The sequence below is a fragment of the Sus scrofa genome, chromosome 1 (genome assembly GCF_054392235.1).
Source record: "Sus scrofa isolate SSC_HxYL_T2T_F1_AM1 chromosome 1, Sscrofa_HxYL_maternal_Yorkshire_Landrace_v2.0, whole genome shotgun sequence".
Classification (NCBI taxonomy): domain Eukaryota; kingdom Metazoa; phylum Chordata; class Mammalia; order Artiodactyla; family Suidae; genus Sus; species Sus scrofa.
The window spans coordinates 122,160,480-122,178,355 of NC_139383.1; the positions used below are offsets into that span (position 1 = coordinate 122,160,480).

The 17,876-nt window shown below is 45.0% G+C and overlaps 1 protein-coding gene across 8 annotated transcripts in view; it reads left to right on the plus strand.

The window, feature by feature from the left end:
• Window positions 1-17,876, plus strand: part of MYO1E (myosin IE) — a 224,024-nt gene that overhangs the window by 157,029 nt on the left and 49,119 nt on the right. For 5 of the 8 annotated variants that reach the window (XR_014810374.1, XR_014810375.1, XR_014810376.1 and 2 more), the window contains exons 16-18: window positions 1,580-1,661; window positions 9,262-9,368; window positions 15,925-16,023. Coding sequence is in view for 2 of the 8 variants with exons in the window: in XM_021073512.2 (XP_020929171.1) it covers window positions 1,580-1,661; window positions 9,262-9,368; window positions 15,925-16,023 (288 nt within the window). In the remaining 6 variants the exon portion in view is untranslated. Of the gene's footprint in view, window positions 1-1,579; window positions 1,662-9,261; window positions 12,567-13,617; window positions 15,691-15,924; window positions 16,024-17,876 lie in introns of those variants that run through there. The other 3 variants (XR_014810377.1, XR_014810378.1, XR_014810379.1) reach the window with 3 other exon arrangements.

Genomic DNA, 17,876 nt, shown 5'->3' on the forward strand with positions numbered 1-17,876 from the left:
CCTGGTAATTTATTAGAGAGGGCCTGACTTCAATGAAAGCAAAACTGAGTTTCCTTTTCAGCCCTGCTCCATGTAACGCTCTCCCCCTCCGGCCAGCCTCCCTCTGCTCCCTGGGCCTCTCCCCCCACCTCCCACCCCCTGCCTGTACTTCCTTGGCACTCACACCACTCACTTCAGAGATTCTGAATTTTATTCAAAGCATAAAATTTGTTTGCGCTTCTCTTAAAAGCTCAGGTAAGCCACAAGTCCCAACTTGTGGGGTTTATGACACTCAGGTGCCAACTTTTAAAAAATATATTATTAAAATTACCGCCAAGTTCAAGAGCTATTGATGCTTCCATGTAAAACTATCACAGAAACATGGCCGGTTGTTTAGTAAACGCATTTGCTGTAAAAATCTATAATTGTGTCTGTTCAGGTTGATAGGAGATTGCTAGGGAAAGTTCCTAGAAAATTCGTGATGCTCAGTAACCATTTGGGAGGAATTTGGTTTGAGTGGCAGATGGCTAATTTACATGAGCACATTTTTCATTCTGCCAGTCAATCAGCAAATATTTATCGAGTACCTATTATGTACTAACCTCTATTCCAGACACCAGGGGCACTAAGGTGACTGAGACATTGTCCCTGCCCTGTGTCCATCAAGGCAGGCCTGTCAACAGAAGGCAGCTCACTTTGAACTGTTAACGAAAACATATTAAACAGACGAAGCATTCGTGGATTAGCTCCACTTAAAATTGCTCACACTCAAAAGCAGTTTGACCCCTATTGGCATCTAGGGGTCAAAGGCCTCTAATGCTGTGAAATACCCTATAGTGTGTAGTATAAACCCCCATCTCCTGGCCCCAGCACAGTATTATCCAATCCCAAATACTGATGGCACCACCTTGGTTGAGAAACCCTGCCTTAGAGCAAAGCAGCATCTGCATTGGATCTGGACAATTCTGAGATCCCTGAGCTCTGGTCTCTCTCTCTCTCTCTCTCTCTTTTTTTTTTTTTTTTTTTTTTTTTTTTTGGCTTTTTAGGGTCACGCCCACAGCATATAGAAGTTCCCAGGCTAGGGGTGGAATCAGAGATGCTACTGCAGACCTACGTCACAGCCACAGCAGCGCCATATCCTTAACCCCTTGAGCGAGGCCAGGGATTGAACCCACATCCTCATGAATACTAGTCCGATTCGTTTCTGCTGTGCCACAACAGGAACTCTTCTGGTCTCTCTTATTTAACTCAGAAAACCCCTACCAACCCCTCCCTCCGTTGTGGCTTATTGCCAAGGTGCATCTCAGTTCCAGGGAGTGGGACACTCAAAAGGCAGAGTTCTACATTTTTTTTTTTTTTTTTTTTTTGGCTCAGACTCCAAGATGCTGCTGTCTTAGAATGGTTCCTCTCTGTTTCTCTTGTCCATTGCTTTTTTTTCCTGAGCCATGACTTGTTGGCCTGTGCTTTGAGTCAGATGGCCATTCTGTAGCCAAGGTTCTGTGCTTCTGGACAGCTCTCCTCTCCATTCTCCATGGAAACAGGCTTTCCAACCCCAAGGTACTTAACTGATTGCTAATCTGTTCCCTTTCTCCCTTTCCAGACCTTTTATAAAGTCTTTATTTCCGGAAAACCTGCAAGCAGACAAGAAAGGGCGCCCAACGACTGCCGGAAGCAAAATAAAGGTTTGTTCTGTTGGGAATATTTTATAGATTCCTACAAGAGGTAGGGTTTTCTAGAAGTCAGGAACTCTACCCCTGGGTGGGAATGAGGGTCACTGATGTGTAAGGAGCTGGTTACAGAAGGTCGCCAGAAGTAACTTCGCTGCTTGAGAAAGGGTTATGGGACGTAAGCTGAATTTGACTTGGCTGTACTGAAACCCCAAATGGATATTGAGTACCTGGTAGCTCAAGAGTCAGTAGATGGGAGTTCCCGTCGTGGCGCAGTGGTTAACGAATCCGACTAGGAACCATGAGGTTGCGGGTTCGGTCCCTGCCCTTGCTCAGTGGGTTAAAGATCCGGCGTTGCCGTGAGCTGTGGTGTAGGTTGCAGACGCGGCTCGGATCCTGCATTGCTGTGGCTCTGGCGTAGGCCGGTGGCTACAGCTCCGATTGGACCCCTAGCCTGGGAACCTCCATATGCCGCCGGAGCGGCCCTAGAAATAGCAACAACAACGACAAAAGACAAAAGACAAAAAAAAAAAAAAAAAAAAAGAGTCAGTAGATGATAATCAGCTCCTTTCTGAGAGGAAATGGCTTCACACTGAATCGCAGAGAATTCACATTAAACTATCAGAGGAGTTCCCGTCTTTGTGGCTCAGTGGTGAACGAATCCAACTAGGAACCATGAGGTTGCGGGTTCGATCCTTGGCCTTGCTCAATGGGTTAAGGATCCAGCGTTGCCATCAGCTGTGGTGTAGGTCGCAGACACAGACCAGATCTGGCATTGCTGCGGCTGTGGTGTAGGTTGGCAGCTATGGCTCCAATTAGACCCCTAGTCTGGGAACCTCCATATGCCGTGGGTGTGGCCCTAAAAAGACAAAAAACAAAAAAACACAAAAAACAGAGACATTTTATGATTGAGAGCCATGTTTTGGATTTTGATAATGATTTTCCAGACCAGATCCCAAAACTTGCCAGTTATGGAACTTTATGTACCTGAAAATCTACTGGATCTTAAAAGGGGAATTTCCTCATCTTCCTCACTAGATCTTACAGGCCCTCCTTTCCGTGACTTACAGGCATCTTGGCCCCTGGTGTGTCAAAGTCAGAGGAAAGCTTTTCTCCATGACATACGGAAGTTCCCATTCTAGGGATCAATTTGGAGCTATATCCTATGCCACAGCCACAGCAATACAGGATCCACGCTGCTTCTGCAACCTATACCACAGCTCACGGCAACACAGGATCCTTAACCCACTGAGCAAGGTCAGGGATTGAACCTGCATCCTCATGGATCCTAGTCGGGTTTGTTTTACTGCTGAGCTACAACGGGAACTCCCAAAATCAGAGCAGTTCTTAGAGGCTCTCTTGGGAGCCTCTTGTGGAGAGTGCCTTGGGTCATTAGAGGCATTGTGTGATGAACCAGTGGTCTCTAATTATACTCTGAGTTTAGAGGTTCTGTCAAGCACCCTGCATCATGTGATTTTTTTTGAAAAACAGGCACTACACCTTTTCTTTTTTAATTATACCAATGAAAAACAGTTTTTTCAAGAACCATTCCAGTTAAATACTTTATAACCAGTGAGATCATTAAGTGATTAACATTAGGGCCCTGGTGTTCAAATCCCTCACCACATGCTGGCCAGCAGGGAACCTAACCACTCTGATCCTCTTTGGCTTTATCTGTGAGGTGGAAATGTTAGCACCTATCTCAGGGGAGTACTTGTGGTCATTAAATTCCATAATCCATCTCAGGCACATAGCACACTGCCTGAAACATAATAAACACAAGACATGACTGCTCTCCTGTTCCTTTCTCTTCCATCTGTCCCTCTGTGTCTCTTTGCCTCTGCTTAATTCTCAAAGGACACCTGATATGCTTATGCTGACACCCTCACCCCAGACTCTCCATTCCCCCTCTCCACCTCTTTGCATCCAAATCCTGCACATCTTTCTCATGGTGCCCACCTCAGTAACCCCTGCCTCGTGGACACCAGGGTTGTTACTGTCTGTGCTCTTGGCCAGCATTTTCTTCCCTTAGTGATTCACGAATGAACACCTGCCTCCCCAGCCCCCAAGGGTGCGAAGAATGCATGAAATAAAGGAAACAATCACAGCAGTGAGAAGATTCCAGTCCCGGGGAGCTTCGGGTTTCGTGGAAGTTGTCAGGTGTGAGCTGAGTGTTGAGCCAGAGCGTAGAGTCCTCTGGGATGAGGGACAATCGTGTTCAAAGAACTGGAGACATGGAGTGGCCCTGAGACGGTGTCTGGGGTGCATTCACTGGGGTGGAGTGTTGAGGGCAGAGGAGAGACGCAGGCCCCCTATGCTGATGTCTCCCTGGTGCTCTGACTCATGCCTTCACTTCTAGGGCCTGGATCAGGATGAGCTGTGGGCTGGAAAATCTAGTCACAAGACTGTCACGTTCAGATCCAAGGGGCCCAGATCATCAAGGTTGCCATGACTCACTTTCAAGTGGTCTGGGTTCTCAGTCCAACTTGCTCCCCATAAAAATAAAGAGGGGGGTAGGAGCATTTTTCTCCTCTTGGGAAGACTTGACCCCTCGCCCTCCTTCAGGGCCCTGTTTAGTTGAGTGCTCAGAAGGGCCACTCTGGGGCTACTCAGAATGTTCAGGATTTGCTGTCAGCCGGGAAGGTTGGCATGAAGTCAGCCAGCTCGTCGTTTAGGGAGACGGAGCTATGCTGATTCTCACCTCCAGTGGGGCCCTCCTTGGAGAACTGTGTAGCCTCTGTCTGTCTGATGCTCTGCCTCCAAGTTAGATGGAGATTCTCCCAGAGTTTTATGTCTCCTGAGATACCTCTTTGGGATGCACAGCTGTGACACAATCTCTTACGCTTTCATAGCAGCAGTATTTTGCCGCTATGTATCAACTTTGTGTGTATCAACTTTTTGCTGCTAAGTATCAACTTTGTGTGTGTGTGTGGTTAAAAGTTTTATTTTCACATTAATTGTAAAAATACATCAATACATAATTAAACTTCTCTATTCCAAGACAGAAAGAAATGTTGCATAATGAACACTCTACCAGGCATCATGCCTTCCAAGAAAGATATAAAATGTCCACTGGTTATTTAAAACATGGTTGTTTTTTAAACTTCAACATTGGAAATGTTGACCACAATCTGTGAAACTGGCTCCATCAATAACGACTGATAATCTTCTCATCAATAGAAATGTACACATACATTCCCTACCCCTACTTACAGTGATCTATTTGCTTATATCCCCCACTGTTGTCTCAGCCTTTACTACAGTGGATGGGACAGTGTGGTGTCCCTCCCACTAAAAAAAAAAATAGTTTAATGAATGAAGAACATTTAAAACACATCATCCTCAAAGTAAATATTGGTCAAGGCTGAACTAACTCTGATTTAACATAAAAATGACCTTCAAAATAACACTACAGAGAATTGCCAAACACATTCATATCTTTAAATATTTGATAAAACAGGAGTTGCCATTGTGGCTCAGCAGTAGCAAACCTAACTAGTATCCATGAGGATGTGGGTTCAATCTGGGCCCCACTTGGTGGGTTAAGGATCCATCATTGCCTTGAGCTTCGGTGTAGTTTGCAGACATGGCTGGGATCTGGCATTGCTGTGGCTGTGGTGTAGGCTGACAACTGCAGCTCCAATTTGACCCCTAGCCTGGAAACATCCATATTTGGCAGGTGTAGCCCTGAAAAGACAGACAATCAATCAATCAGTAAATATTAGAAGATTAATATACAAGCTTTGAAAAAAAAATACGTATGTAAATAAATAGAAGAAATCTCTTAAGTAGTAGCCAGACACATTAAACACAGTCCAAGTGGCCATGGGAGTTATTTGCTTTTCTTCTTTCCATTCCATTAAGACCACAGCGGTAGCCAAAGATCTTCCTCCATCTCTCTAGATCAGTCAGCACTGCTCTTGTTTAGCATCTTCTCAGTGACTTTCTTAACCAGGGGGATGCAGGTTGAGACACACTTTCTTATCAGCCTGGAAAGTGTCTATGACTTCTCTTTAGCCACAATGGAGTCCGGGGCGTATCACCTTCACTCTGTGGATATTCCTGAGGTGGATTCCCTGCAGGGTCTGCATGCACTGGCAGCACAATTCGTGACCATGTGCCCCCCTGCTGCATGCCAGCTGGGGTCACCAGGAACAGAAGCAGCAGCACAGTGCAGAGGGGGCTGTGGGGATCGAGGCACAAACCATGGGGCTCAACTCAGAGGGTGGCTTCCTATGGCAGGAGGGCTAGCAGGAGAGCTGGTGAGGCTGGTTCTAAGTATCATCTTAATGATATCCCTGAGGTGTAAGCATTTAAAGGGATCCTGAGTTCCTTGGAAGAAAAATGAAATGTGTGTTCAATGTAGTTGTAGTGTTAGGTAATTCATTGTATTCTAATTTTCTAAAACTGTTCTATGGGATTTAATTAATAGAATATTTGTTTGGTGAGAACTCCCACTATCTCTGGTTATAAATAAGACTATTCTTGGAATTCCTATCGTGGCACAGAGTGGAAACGAATCCCACTAGGAACCATGATGTTACGGGTTTCATCCCTGGCCTCGCTCAGTGGGTTAAAGATCTGGCGTTGCCGTGAGCTGAGGTGTAGGTTGCAGACGCGGCTTGGATCTGGCGTTGCTGTGGCTCTGGTGTAGGCCGACAGCAACAACTCTGATTAGACCCCTACCCTGGGAACTTCCATATGCCATGAGTGCAGCCCTAAAAAGACAAAAGGCGGCGGGGGGAGGACCAGATTTGAAATTAGAGCTGAAGATTGATACTGTAGAGAGGTGGGATGCTCAGAGCTGGCAAAGCAGACTGAGCTGCAGCTTTATCTGAGTGAGACCAGGCCTCTAACAGAGCAGAAGTGACAGGAAGTCATTAGACTGGTAGACATTGTGTGTGTGTGTGTGTGTGTGTGTATGCTCACGCTCGCGCAGCAGTGCCCGAGGCATGTGGAAGTTCCCAGGCCAAGGATCGAACCTACACCACAGCAGCCACATGAGCTGCTGCAATGACAACACTAGATCTTTAACCCATTGTGCCACAAGGAAACTCCTTGACTGGTAGACATTTAACATCTATTCCATCTATTCCAACCTTCAGAGTAAGATAGGAAAGGTCTTCTAGTTCAGCCAACTTAGTTTAGAGATGAGGAAACTGTGGCCCAAGGAAATTTCGTGGTTTGTCACATGGCTTGCAAAGAGCAGAGCCAGGACCCCAGTTCATGCTTGCTGACAGTCTGTGTGAGGGGTAGAACAAGGAGCTGTCACCTAAGCCTCTCCTCACTGTCCTGTCTGGCTGCATGTTTTGATTTTCTGCTTCTGCTGGGAAAGTGCCTGTGGTCATTTTCTCTTCTAATTCATGGGGTCTTCTTATCTGGAGTCAGGATAACTCTAAGCTGCTACTCCCCAGCCACCTCAAGGGGCATCCAAAGTTAACCCGTAGGAGAGTTCCCATTGTGACTCAGTGGAAATGAACCCGACTAGTATCCTTGAGGATGGGAGGATTCAGTCCCTGGCCTCATTCAGTGGGTTAAGGATCCAGCATTGCTATGAGCTGGGGTGTAGGTCTCATAGGTAGGTGGCTGCAGCTCCCATTCAACTTCTAGTTGGGAACGTCCTTATGTCGCAGATGCGGTCATAAAAAGTAAAAAAATAAGAAGCCTTAAAAATAAAGTTGATGGAGTTCTCATCATGGCGCAGTGGTTAACGAATCCAACTAGGAACCATGAGGTTGCGGGTTCAATCCCTGGCCTTGCTCAGTGGGTTGACCATCCAGCGTTGCCATGAGCTGTGGTGTAGGTCACAGACGCGGCTCAGATCCCGCATTGCTGTGGCTCTGGCGTAGGCCTACAGCAACAGCTCCGATTAGATCCCTAGCCTGGGAACCTCCATATGCCGCTGGTGCAGCCGTAGAAAAGGCAAAAAGACAAAAAATAAAAATAAAAATAAAATAAATAAAATAAAAATAAAGTTGACCGGGAGTTCCCATCGTGATGCAGCAGAAACAAATCCGACTGGGACCCATGAGGTTGCAGGTTCAATCCCTGACCTCGCTCAGTGGGTTAAGGATCTGGTGTTGCCCTAAGCTGTGGTATAGGTTGCAGACGCGGCTTGGATCTGGCATTACTATGGCTGTGGCATAGGCCAGCGGCTACAGCTCTGATTTGACCCCTAGCTTGGGAACCTCCATATGCCATGGGAACAGCCCTAAAAAGACAAAAAATAAAAATAAAGTTGACCCATAGGTGAATACATGCTAATGTTGATGGTTAAGGCATATTCTTGGAGTTCTTGTTGTGGTTAAGAATCCAGCATAGTGTCCATGGGGATGCGGGTTCAATTCCTGGCCTTGCTCAGTGGGTTAAGGATCCAGTATTCCCACAAGCTGTGGTATAGGTCACAGATGCAGCTCAGATTAGGTGGTGTTGTGGCTGTGGTGTAGGCCAACAGCTTCAGCTCCATTTCAGCCTCTAAACAGAGAACTTCCATATGGCTGCAGGTGTGGCCATAATAAAAAGAACAAACAAACAAACAAACAAAAAAAACTAAAAATAAAGTGGAGAAATAACACAATTTAAAAAAAAAGTTTGGGGACTTTAAAAACAAGCTTTGTTATAAACAATCCCTCCCCAGCTTCATCTTACGTGTTGCACAGATCATTTAATTTGCTCTCAAGTACAATCTCTCATCCACCAAGAGTCAATTTACATTTTTATCACAGAGCTTTGCTTTGATCATACAGTCTCTGCAGCTTTGCCCTGAATTCCAGGCATTGCAAAGACTGTTGTATTCTGCACATCTAAACAGAGAACCTTTGCTTTGAATATACCCGAGAGTTTTTCTCAAGGGTTTCAGATTTCCCAAAACCATGAAAACAGAAAAGCCCTAATTGAGAGATGGCTGTCTACGGCCCGCAAATCCCTTCTGCTGACTGTGTCCTGGTTTTCTGGTTTTGGAGAGCCCTCTCCTCTATTTTCCTTTAGAGGTTTTCTCTGCTCACACTCCTTTGCTTGTAAGGAGGGCTTGTGTGTGTGCCCTGTTCTTGGCTCCCAGGGGCTTGCTCCGCTGTGTGGTGGGGAGAATGTGGATGTGGGCTCCGCCCCTGTTTCCTCAAAAACATTCGCAATACTCATGATTTGAAATATGTCACAAGCGATTTCAAACTTATTTAGGTGGCTTTTTGTGCATGAACCCCGTTGCATCATGGGTACCCAACAGATAGTAACAGATAGATGGACTGTTTTAATTTGTGAAGGAGTAAGTTTCCTGCACCACTGAATGGGCTCCAAGTCAGCAGGTTTGTAAAAGGACATGGTGAGGAAGAAGGTGAATGAGACAGCATATAAAAAGTATCTCTGGGAGTTCCCATCGTGGTGCAGTGGAAATGAATCCGACTAGGAACCATGAGGTTGCGGGTTTGATCCCTGGCCTCACTCAGTGGGTTAAGGATCCAGCGTTGCCGTGAGCTATGGCGTAGTTCTCGGGCGAGGCCTGGAACAAATTGTCTTGAAGATGAATTTCTAGCTGTACATTTGCACGCAGGTCTCCTTTGAAAGTTGGTCTGTTAGAGCAATTTCTGTGTTTCTAAATGATGTTTTTTTTCCTTTCTAGAAACAAGCCAATGACCTTGTGAGCACCCTGATGAAATGTACACCTCACTATATTCGCTGCATCAAACCCAATGAAACCAAGAAGCCCAAAGACTGGGAGGAAAGCAGGTATGGTGAAGACAGAGACAGGAGGTGAAGGCCAGCGTCTGTAGCCGCAACTCCTTTTCCCTCTGCTCAAATTGGGCCATTTTATGCCCAAGGCAGGAACAATTTAAATTGCCTTCAAATGTATTTTATGTCTTGTGTCTTAACTTTTTTAGAAAGAAGTCTCTCTCTGTATATATATTTCCCCCACACCTTGTTTTTTCCTAAACTGCTAGCAGTACCATTCAGTTCAGAATTAGCCATTTCTAATGTTGATCTTGGCTAGTCTGGGTGCATATAGGGAAAAAAAGCAAACCTTAATACCGCAGAGTCAGGATGGTTTTCAGATTAGTTTGAGGCTCTGTGTGGACATGCTTCGTGCACTCAGCTCCTTTCTGCTCCCACAGGATGTGGCCTGGAATGCTTAGCTTGGGATTGAAATTCCGTGAGGGTCCAAAGAGCTGGTTAAAAACAATTTGTTACGAGTGGCTCATGTGTGTACAGGAGCCATAGGTTCTGTGATCTGCAGAGGGCTGTGTCGATGAGCAGCCTGACTCTCTAGGAGTGAATAAGCTAAAGAGAACTGTGGCACGTAAGCAGGCCCTGGTTTCTGGGGAATCCCACGTCACCGGTCCTCCTCCACCTGGCATTTAGGGATATGACCTCTGCAAGATGCCCTGGGGCTGTTGAGTAGGAAAATGTTCACACAATGGCTAGAGAGTACAGTTTTTGTGTCCAGCCAGGGGAATCCATACTGCCCATGCAAACATGGGAAGCAGGGCTGGAGAGAGACCTTGTGGGTGACTTGACCTACAGAGTGGAGCCCCACCACCATCACCAGATGACATGGACATGAGCATACTAGAATCACTCTTTTTTTCCTTTCCTCTCTTGGAAAAAAGTAGATAGACTCTTCTAAGTATCAGGTGACTTAGTCAAGGTTAAACCCCAGTGGGAGGATGAGGTTTATGGGTCCATTTCCCATCCTACCTACAAGATCCTCTCTCATCCATGGCTTGATCCTTTCCAGTAAGGAAAAGATAAACAGTAAGGAAAACACCCCAGCTCAAGCATTCCCTGTCTGCAAATCCTCTTTGTGTTTTCGTACTTCGTGGTGCAGCCTCTGTTTTTTTCACTTTAAGGTGCTACTGGGAGGTGGGTAGCCTTCCGTTTGATCATTCCACAATATTCTGAATAATCTCATCAATCTCATGCAAAAGATGCATGTTCCTAAAGCGTCTTTTCTGTTGAATTGCTCAAATTTTTCAATTTAAGGTCACCTAAGATACCTCTTACAGTATTATTACCAGTTGATGTCATTCAGGCTCTGATGGGGAACCTACTTCTCCTGGGCCATCAGTCTACCTTTGGATGCCTCTTGCCATTTGTAGGCTCTCCAGCCCTGCTCTAAATTGGTTTTACCTCCATCGCTAATCAGCCATTAGAAACATCCTTGGGATGTTTCCATCTGATAGCTCTTCTGCTACTTCACGGTAGTCTCCATGTTTCCCGGGATCTTTTCTCCTATGGATTCATCACTGTCAGTTCCTCCAGCCCTTCCTCTGAAGGAGCTAGACATGGAATCCCAGCCTTCCCCTTCTTGGTCATTCACCTGGAGGTACTTAAATTGCTCTCTAGTTTTCTAAAAGGTATCATTCACTTTCTCTGTTGATGTCAAGAGGGTAGCCGATGGAGATCATCTGGATTTTTTGGCCTTCCTACACGCGTTCTCAAACTTGAGCAAGCATCAGAGCATCCTCTAGATGGCTTATTTCTGGGCCCCATCCCCAGAGATTCTGAGTCAGTGGGCCTGGGCTGGGGCCTGAGAATGTACAATCTCAGGAAGTTATCAGGTGTTGCTAGTGATCATGGTCTGGGCCTCATACTTGGAGAACAGCTCCCTAGTTTGATTGAGACAATCTTCTGAGTCCTCAGCTTCTTTGACTTTAGACTGAGTGGATCCATCCAGACTGGACCCCTTGAGTCTGACCGAATGAACTCCCAAATCTGTCCGCCTTGTGTCTGTCAGCCTGTCTCTATGTCCCTCTTCCACTCACCCCTCACACGCCACCTCCACAGCTTGTGTGTGTAGACACAGAGGAGAAGGCTGGCATCAGAGGCCACCCTTGAAATAAATTATGAGAGTCTTGGAAGCAGAGGTATTGCTAAATGGTGCTGATTTAGCTAACCTTTCCCCATACATCCAACTCTCTCCAGCTTCCCTCCCCAGCCCTTCCCACCAAACCTTACAATCGTGAATGAAACCATCTCACTCACCCACAAAGCGTGACACGTCCCTGGCCCGCCCTCCGCAGCCCCAAACAAACTGCTCTGTGGAAAGTCGCTCCAGTGTAGACATAACAGCTACTGGTGGGAAGTTCCTCACCCCTGATGCTACCTCCTCATGAAAACCAAGTTGATCAGAAACTGGAGAGATTAAGACAGTGGTACGCTTATTCAGTAAATTTTCACAGAATTTCCTCCAATGTGTGTTTTCCACCTTTTTTTTCTGCCTTTTTTAGGGCCACATCCATTGCATATGGAAGTTCCCAGGCTAGGGTCAAATAGAGCTGCAGCTGCCAGCCCATGCCACAGCCACAGCAACTCAGGGTCCGAGCCTTATCGTGACCTACACCACAGCTCATGGCAACACTGGATCCTGAACCCACTGAGCAAGGCCAGGGATCGAACCTGCATTTTCATGGATGCTAGTCAGATTCATTTCTGCTGAGCCATGACAGGAACTCCCCCCCATCCCCCCTTTTTTTTTAATCACATTCCTTATTTGAATTGCAGTGAGGAACTTCCTAACATACATCCGTGTAAGCTGGTTTTACGATGTCTGAGGTATTTGGTGGTCAAGTGTTGATTTCTGTTTCCAGTGGGCTGGCTTCCTGTTATCACCCCCCCACCCCATTCAGGTTGACTGTGTGACAGATGGTTTCACTTCATCCGTGAGTGTGCAGCACCGGGGTCTGTGAGAGGGCAGTGCACTTCATTGGCCAGGTTTCCATGGTCAATTGAAGTTCTCGGTGACAGGGTTACTCATTCTACAGGTTTATGGGGTGTGGTGTATTTTTCTTTTCCTGTGGAAAATGTGTTTTTGTTTGGCTTTGGCAAGGTTGCCTGCCCTGGATTCTTAATTACTGCCCTAGTGGAGTTGTCTGGTCTTGACCTTCTTGGGTTAATGGCCAAGGATGGTCTTGAAAGAGGACTCCTGGAGTTCCCATCATGGCGCAACAGAAACAAATCCAACTAGGAACCATGACATTGGAGGTTCAATCCCTGGCCTCGCTCAGTGGGTTAAGGATCCTTGTTGCTGTTGAGCTGTGGTGTAGGTCGAAGATGTGGCTCAGATCTGGTGTTGCTGTGGCTGTGGTGTAGGCCAGCAGCTATAGCTCTGATTAGACCCCTAGCCTGGGAACCTCCATATGCCACGGGTGCAGCCCTGAAAAGACAAAAGACAAAAAAAAAAAAAAAAGGAAGAAAGAGGACTCCTCCCAAGGGGGTGTTGAGAACACAACCAGGGTGACAGTGGGCATTGCCAGCCTGGTTGTTGTTTACTGAGGAGGTGACAGCGCTCTAAGAATATGCAAAAATCATGGAATTTTAATCAAAAAGAACAGGTTGACCTGATGGTCCTGTTGACAAAAATTTCTGTGTCCTAATGATGGAAGTTGTAATGAATGAAACAATATTTTAATACAAGGCATATTGTTTTCCATGTGATTCATGGGAAAGGAATGTTTCTTCTTGAATCAAGGGGTGATGCATTCACTGCCTCAAAAGCTTGGGGAGAAGCCAGTATTTATGCAAAGTACTTATAATGAGAAAGTATCTCTAACTGGCAACCCTGAGTATTTTCCTTAGTAGAGAAAGGCTGGTGGTGAGTTTCTGATTTGGAGGATGGGAGAAAGGAAAATTATTTTCCTGGATCAGATTTCCACCCCTTTAGGTCACAAGATCAGTGTTACAAATCAAATGTGGTTATGGATATTAATTCCTTATATAAAAAGATTTTTAAAGTTAAGTATCCTGAAATGGTTGACATTTCTGGATGCTGGTTCAAATAAGACCTTTTATTCTTTTCTTTTTAGGGCTGCACCCACGTCCTATGGAGGTTCCCAGGCTAGGAGTTGAATCAGTGCTATAGCCACTAGCCTATGCCACAGCCACAGCAACACCAGATCCTACACCACAGCTCACGCCAACACCAGATCTTTAACCCACTGGGTGAGGCCAGGGATCAAGCCTGTGTCCTCATGGATACTAGTCAGATTCGTTTCTGCTGAGCCATGATGGGAACTCCAAGTAAATGCACTTTTTAAACATTTCTAGCTGTGTGTCCTCATCCTTCCCAAGGCAATCAAAGCTACTTACCCATCGCCCTCCCTTACCACTTCCCCAAGCCCCCATCCTACTGGCCTTTCCCATCTCTTTGTCCCTTGGCTTTCACTGTGCCCTGCCTTTCCCTCCTTTGTACCTGGTGAACTCAAGTCATCCTTCCAAGCCCAGGCATATGGTTACCCGTGCTAAAAATCCTCTCACTCCAAGAAATCCATTTTTTTCTCTATGCTCTTATCCTGGTTGATTATTGTAGCTGTGGCTATATTAGAATAATAGCCACTTCATGGTGCTCATCCCAGAAGCTGGCTAACTGCTTGACATATAATGTTACCCAGCTTAAAGAAAGAACTAATGACACTGTCTACATTTTGCAGAAGTAGAAACTGAGGCTCGGAGAGGTGACACAGTGGCAGAGCCAGGGATGTCAGGAACCCAGCCCCAGAACCTGGCTCTTGACCACTGTGCTGTTTGTGAGGTTTTCAGCAGGCATGGTAGCACCATCCTTTGCTGGCACCCCTAGCACGTGGCACCTAGAGCCCCACAGTGGGCATTGGCAGGTGCGGGCTTCACTGCAAATGATGGGTTTCCTGAGAGCCGTGCTGGAGAGACAGCTATTGGTGATCTGCATGAGGGTATGAGGAGGATGCTGGCTGCTAACTGCCTTTCCAGCACAGGACATGCCTCATGAGCCCATCGTCAGTACAGTGACCCCATCATGTGTGGCCACCTCCCAGCCACAGGACGATTCTGACATCCTGTCTTCAGAAGACAGAGGAATTTTCCTTTTTATTTTTTATTTTTCTCAAATATTATGTTTCTAAGTATTCACATTCAACCATCCTGCATTAATAGGCAGCAAGTGCCCTATTTATTTATCTCCTTGGAGTAGACAATCAGAAGCTAGCGTCCAGGGTCTGTCACTTGTTTCCAGGACATTTGGCTTCTCAGCAAGAAGTGGTTTTTCCCCGATTCTTGCACCACCCCAGATGTACCAGCCCTACCAACCCGGAACCTGCAACATGCAGCACGTAGGCACCGGGCGTTTTCTCTGATAGAAATGTGCCCTGTGTGAGATCAATCCACTGCTACCCTGCATCCATTCTCCAAAATGCACAGCTAGTTCTTTATTTTTATAAAAACCAATGAAAACTAGAATTTGTATACACTCGTACAACCTTTTTTTTTTTTTTTTTTTGGCTGCACCTGCAGCATACAAGTTCCAGAGCCAGGGATTGAACCCAAGCCACGGCAGTGACCATGCCAGATCCTTAAGCCTCTGAGCCCCCTGGGAGCTCCTAGAACATTTTTTAACTTAAGCATTTTCAATTAGAGTTTTATAAGCTCTTTCTTCGCTTGTATTTGAAAGCCTAAAAGTGTAAGGTCTCAAAGTGTAAGTGTTAGGTCTAGAATCACTCTTCAACTGGAGGTTGATAACGAAAATAGCTCCAGGGTCATTTAATCCAAAAGCTTAATGTTTTTCCTTCAGACCTTTAAAAAACTGATGTTTTTGTTCCTAATCTGAGTGACAGCTATATAGCTTTTTGTTCTAATTTTTTTAAATAGATAAGGCAGGAATTCCCTTTGTGGCTCAGTGGTTAACGAAATCTACTAGGATCCATGGGGCTGTAGGTTTGATCCCTGTCCTCCCTCAGTGGGTTAAGGTTCCAGCGTTGCCGTGAGCTGTGGTGCAAGTTGCAGACACAGCTTGGATTCAGTGTTCCTATGGCTGTGGTGTAGTCCAGCAGCTGCAGTTCCCATTCAACCCCTAGCCTGGGAACCTCCATATGCCACCCACAGGTATAGCCCTAAAAAGACCAAAAAAAAAAAAAGGTGGACTTAGTTGAACCAGCATCCAGAATCCTCTGGCGGGACCCTTTAAAAAAAAAAAAAAAAAAAGGCAAATAAATTAATTAATTAAAAAATAGATAAGGTAAAGTCTCTTCTGTAGTTGCTGTATTTCATAATTCTTTTTTTTTTCCATACCCTTCGCATGCAGAAATTCCTGGGCCAGGACAACAGTGACAGTGCCGAATCCTTAACTGCTAGGCTACTAGGGAGCTCCTAAAATACATTAAAGTTTACTTTATATAACTGGAGGTTCAGCTTAGACTCTGAACACTGTAAATTATAGTCTCTTGAAAATGTTTCCCTGCAGCTAGGAGGATGGTGTGTGGGAGAAAGGGTGAAAAGATTAACCAGTAATGCCCTGGCTCCATTCTTCTCTCCTTTACAGGGTAAAGCATCAAGTAGAGTACCTGGGTCTGAAAGAAAACATTCGTGTGAGAAGAGCTGGTTATGCCTATCGGCGCATCTTCCAAAAATTCCTCCAAAGGTAAGGAACTGGTGACTCTGGCCTCTTTTTTGTTTTAAACAAGTTTATTGAGATGTAGTTCATTTATTATACATTCTCTCATTTAAAGTATAAAGTTCATTGGCGTTTAATATTCTCATAGAGTTGTGTAGCCATCACCACGATTAATTTTAGAGCATTTTTATCACCCCAAAAAGAAATCCACTTTCCTGGTCATCAGTCCCATTCCCCTTGACCCTGGCCCTAAGCAGACACTTGTTTCTGGCTCTACCCAGAGCTATTCTGGCTATTCTGGGCGTTGCATAGAAATAGGATTATATGCGGTGTAGCTTTTTTTGTGGGGGTGGAGGGGACACCTGTTTGTGGCTTGCTAAAGTTTCCTGGCCAGGAATTGGACCCATGCCACAGCAGGCACCCAAGCCACAGCAGTGACAACACCAACTCAACCCACCAAGCCACCAGGGAACTCCCAACGTGTGTCTTGTTTCTGGCTTCTTTCATTTTACAAAATGTTTTTTTAATCCATTAATTTTATTATATTTATTGTTGTACAACCATCATCACAACCCATCATTCCATCCCAAACCCCCAGCCCATTCCTCCCACTCCAACCTATCTCCATTGGTAACCGTAAGTTTCTCAAAGTCTGTGAGTCAGTTTCTGTTCTGCAAAGAATTTCATTTTATCCCTCACTATCTGACTAACTTCACTTAGCATGAAGGGTCATCCCATAGCATAGACCTGAACTTCTTTCCTATGCACTGCCAAACAATATTCCATTGCACCAATATTCCAACATACCACATTTCACTTGTTAATTCATGAGTGGATAGCCATACATTTTGGCTGTTATGAATAATAACTAATGCTGCTGTCAGTGTTCACACACATTTCTTTTTTTCTTTTCTTTTTAGGGCTACACCATGGCATATGGAGGTTCCAAAGCTAGGGATTAACTCAGAGCTGTAGCTGCCAGCCTACGCCACAGCCACAGCAATGCCAGATACAAGCCGCATCTGTGACCTACACCACAGCTTATGGCAATATCAGATCCTCAATACACTGAGCAAGGCCAGAGATTGAACCTGCATCCTCATGGATGCTAGTCAGATTCGTTAACTGCTAAGCCACGACGGGAACTCCCATACACATTTTTATGTGGGCATGTGTTTTTATTTCTTTTAGGTATATACCTAAAAATGGAAATGCTGGGTCAAATGGTAGCTCTATTTATCCTTTGAAATCAACTGCTAGATTTTTTTAGAAAGTAACTGTATCATTTTACATCCCCACCAACAGTGTTTGAGGGTTCCAATTGATCTGCCTTCTTGCCAACATTTGTTATTATCTGACTTTTTAGTTCTAGCCACTCTTGTGGGTATCAAGTGCTATCTCACTGTGGTTTTGATTTGCATTTCCCTAATGGGAAATGATGTTGAGTATCTTTTCATGGGCTTATTGGCCATTAGAGAAATGTCTCTTCAGATTTTGACCATTTACAGATTATTTGTATTTTTTGTACTAAGTTATAATCTGATTCTTTTTGGCATTATTTATTATAAATAAATCAGTGGCCACAAGTACTTTGTCTGTTTAGAGTAACAGAAATTCACAGTGATTGTGACATGGGGAGGTCCTGAGACTTAACTTCATTGCTTAATTTAATAGTATGAAGACAAATTTAGGAAAATATTTAGCCTACTTAAGAGAATAAGCCTGATGTACTCAACTTCAAATTTTTGGTATAGTCCCTATATAAATTTAAACTGGTTTTTTATATTTCCATTAAAGTGCATTTGGCAGGACCTGAACTTGTTCTTTTTTTGTGATATTTGTTTTTGAAAATGATAAAATTTAGTGTCCTTCAAATATTA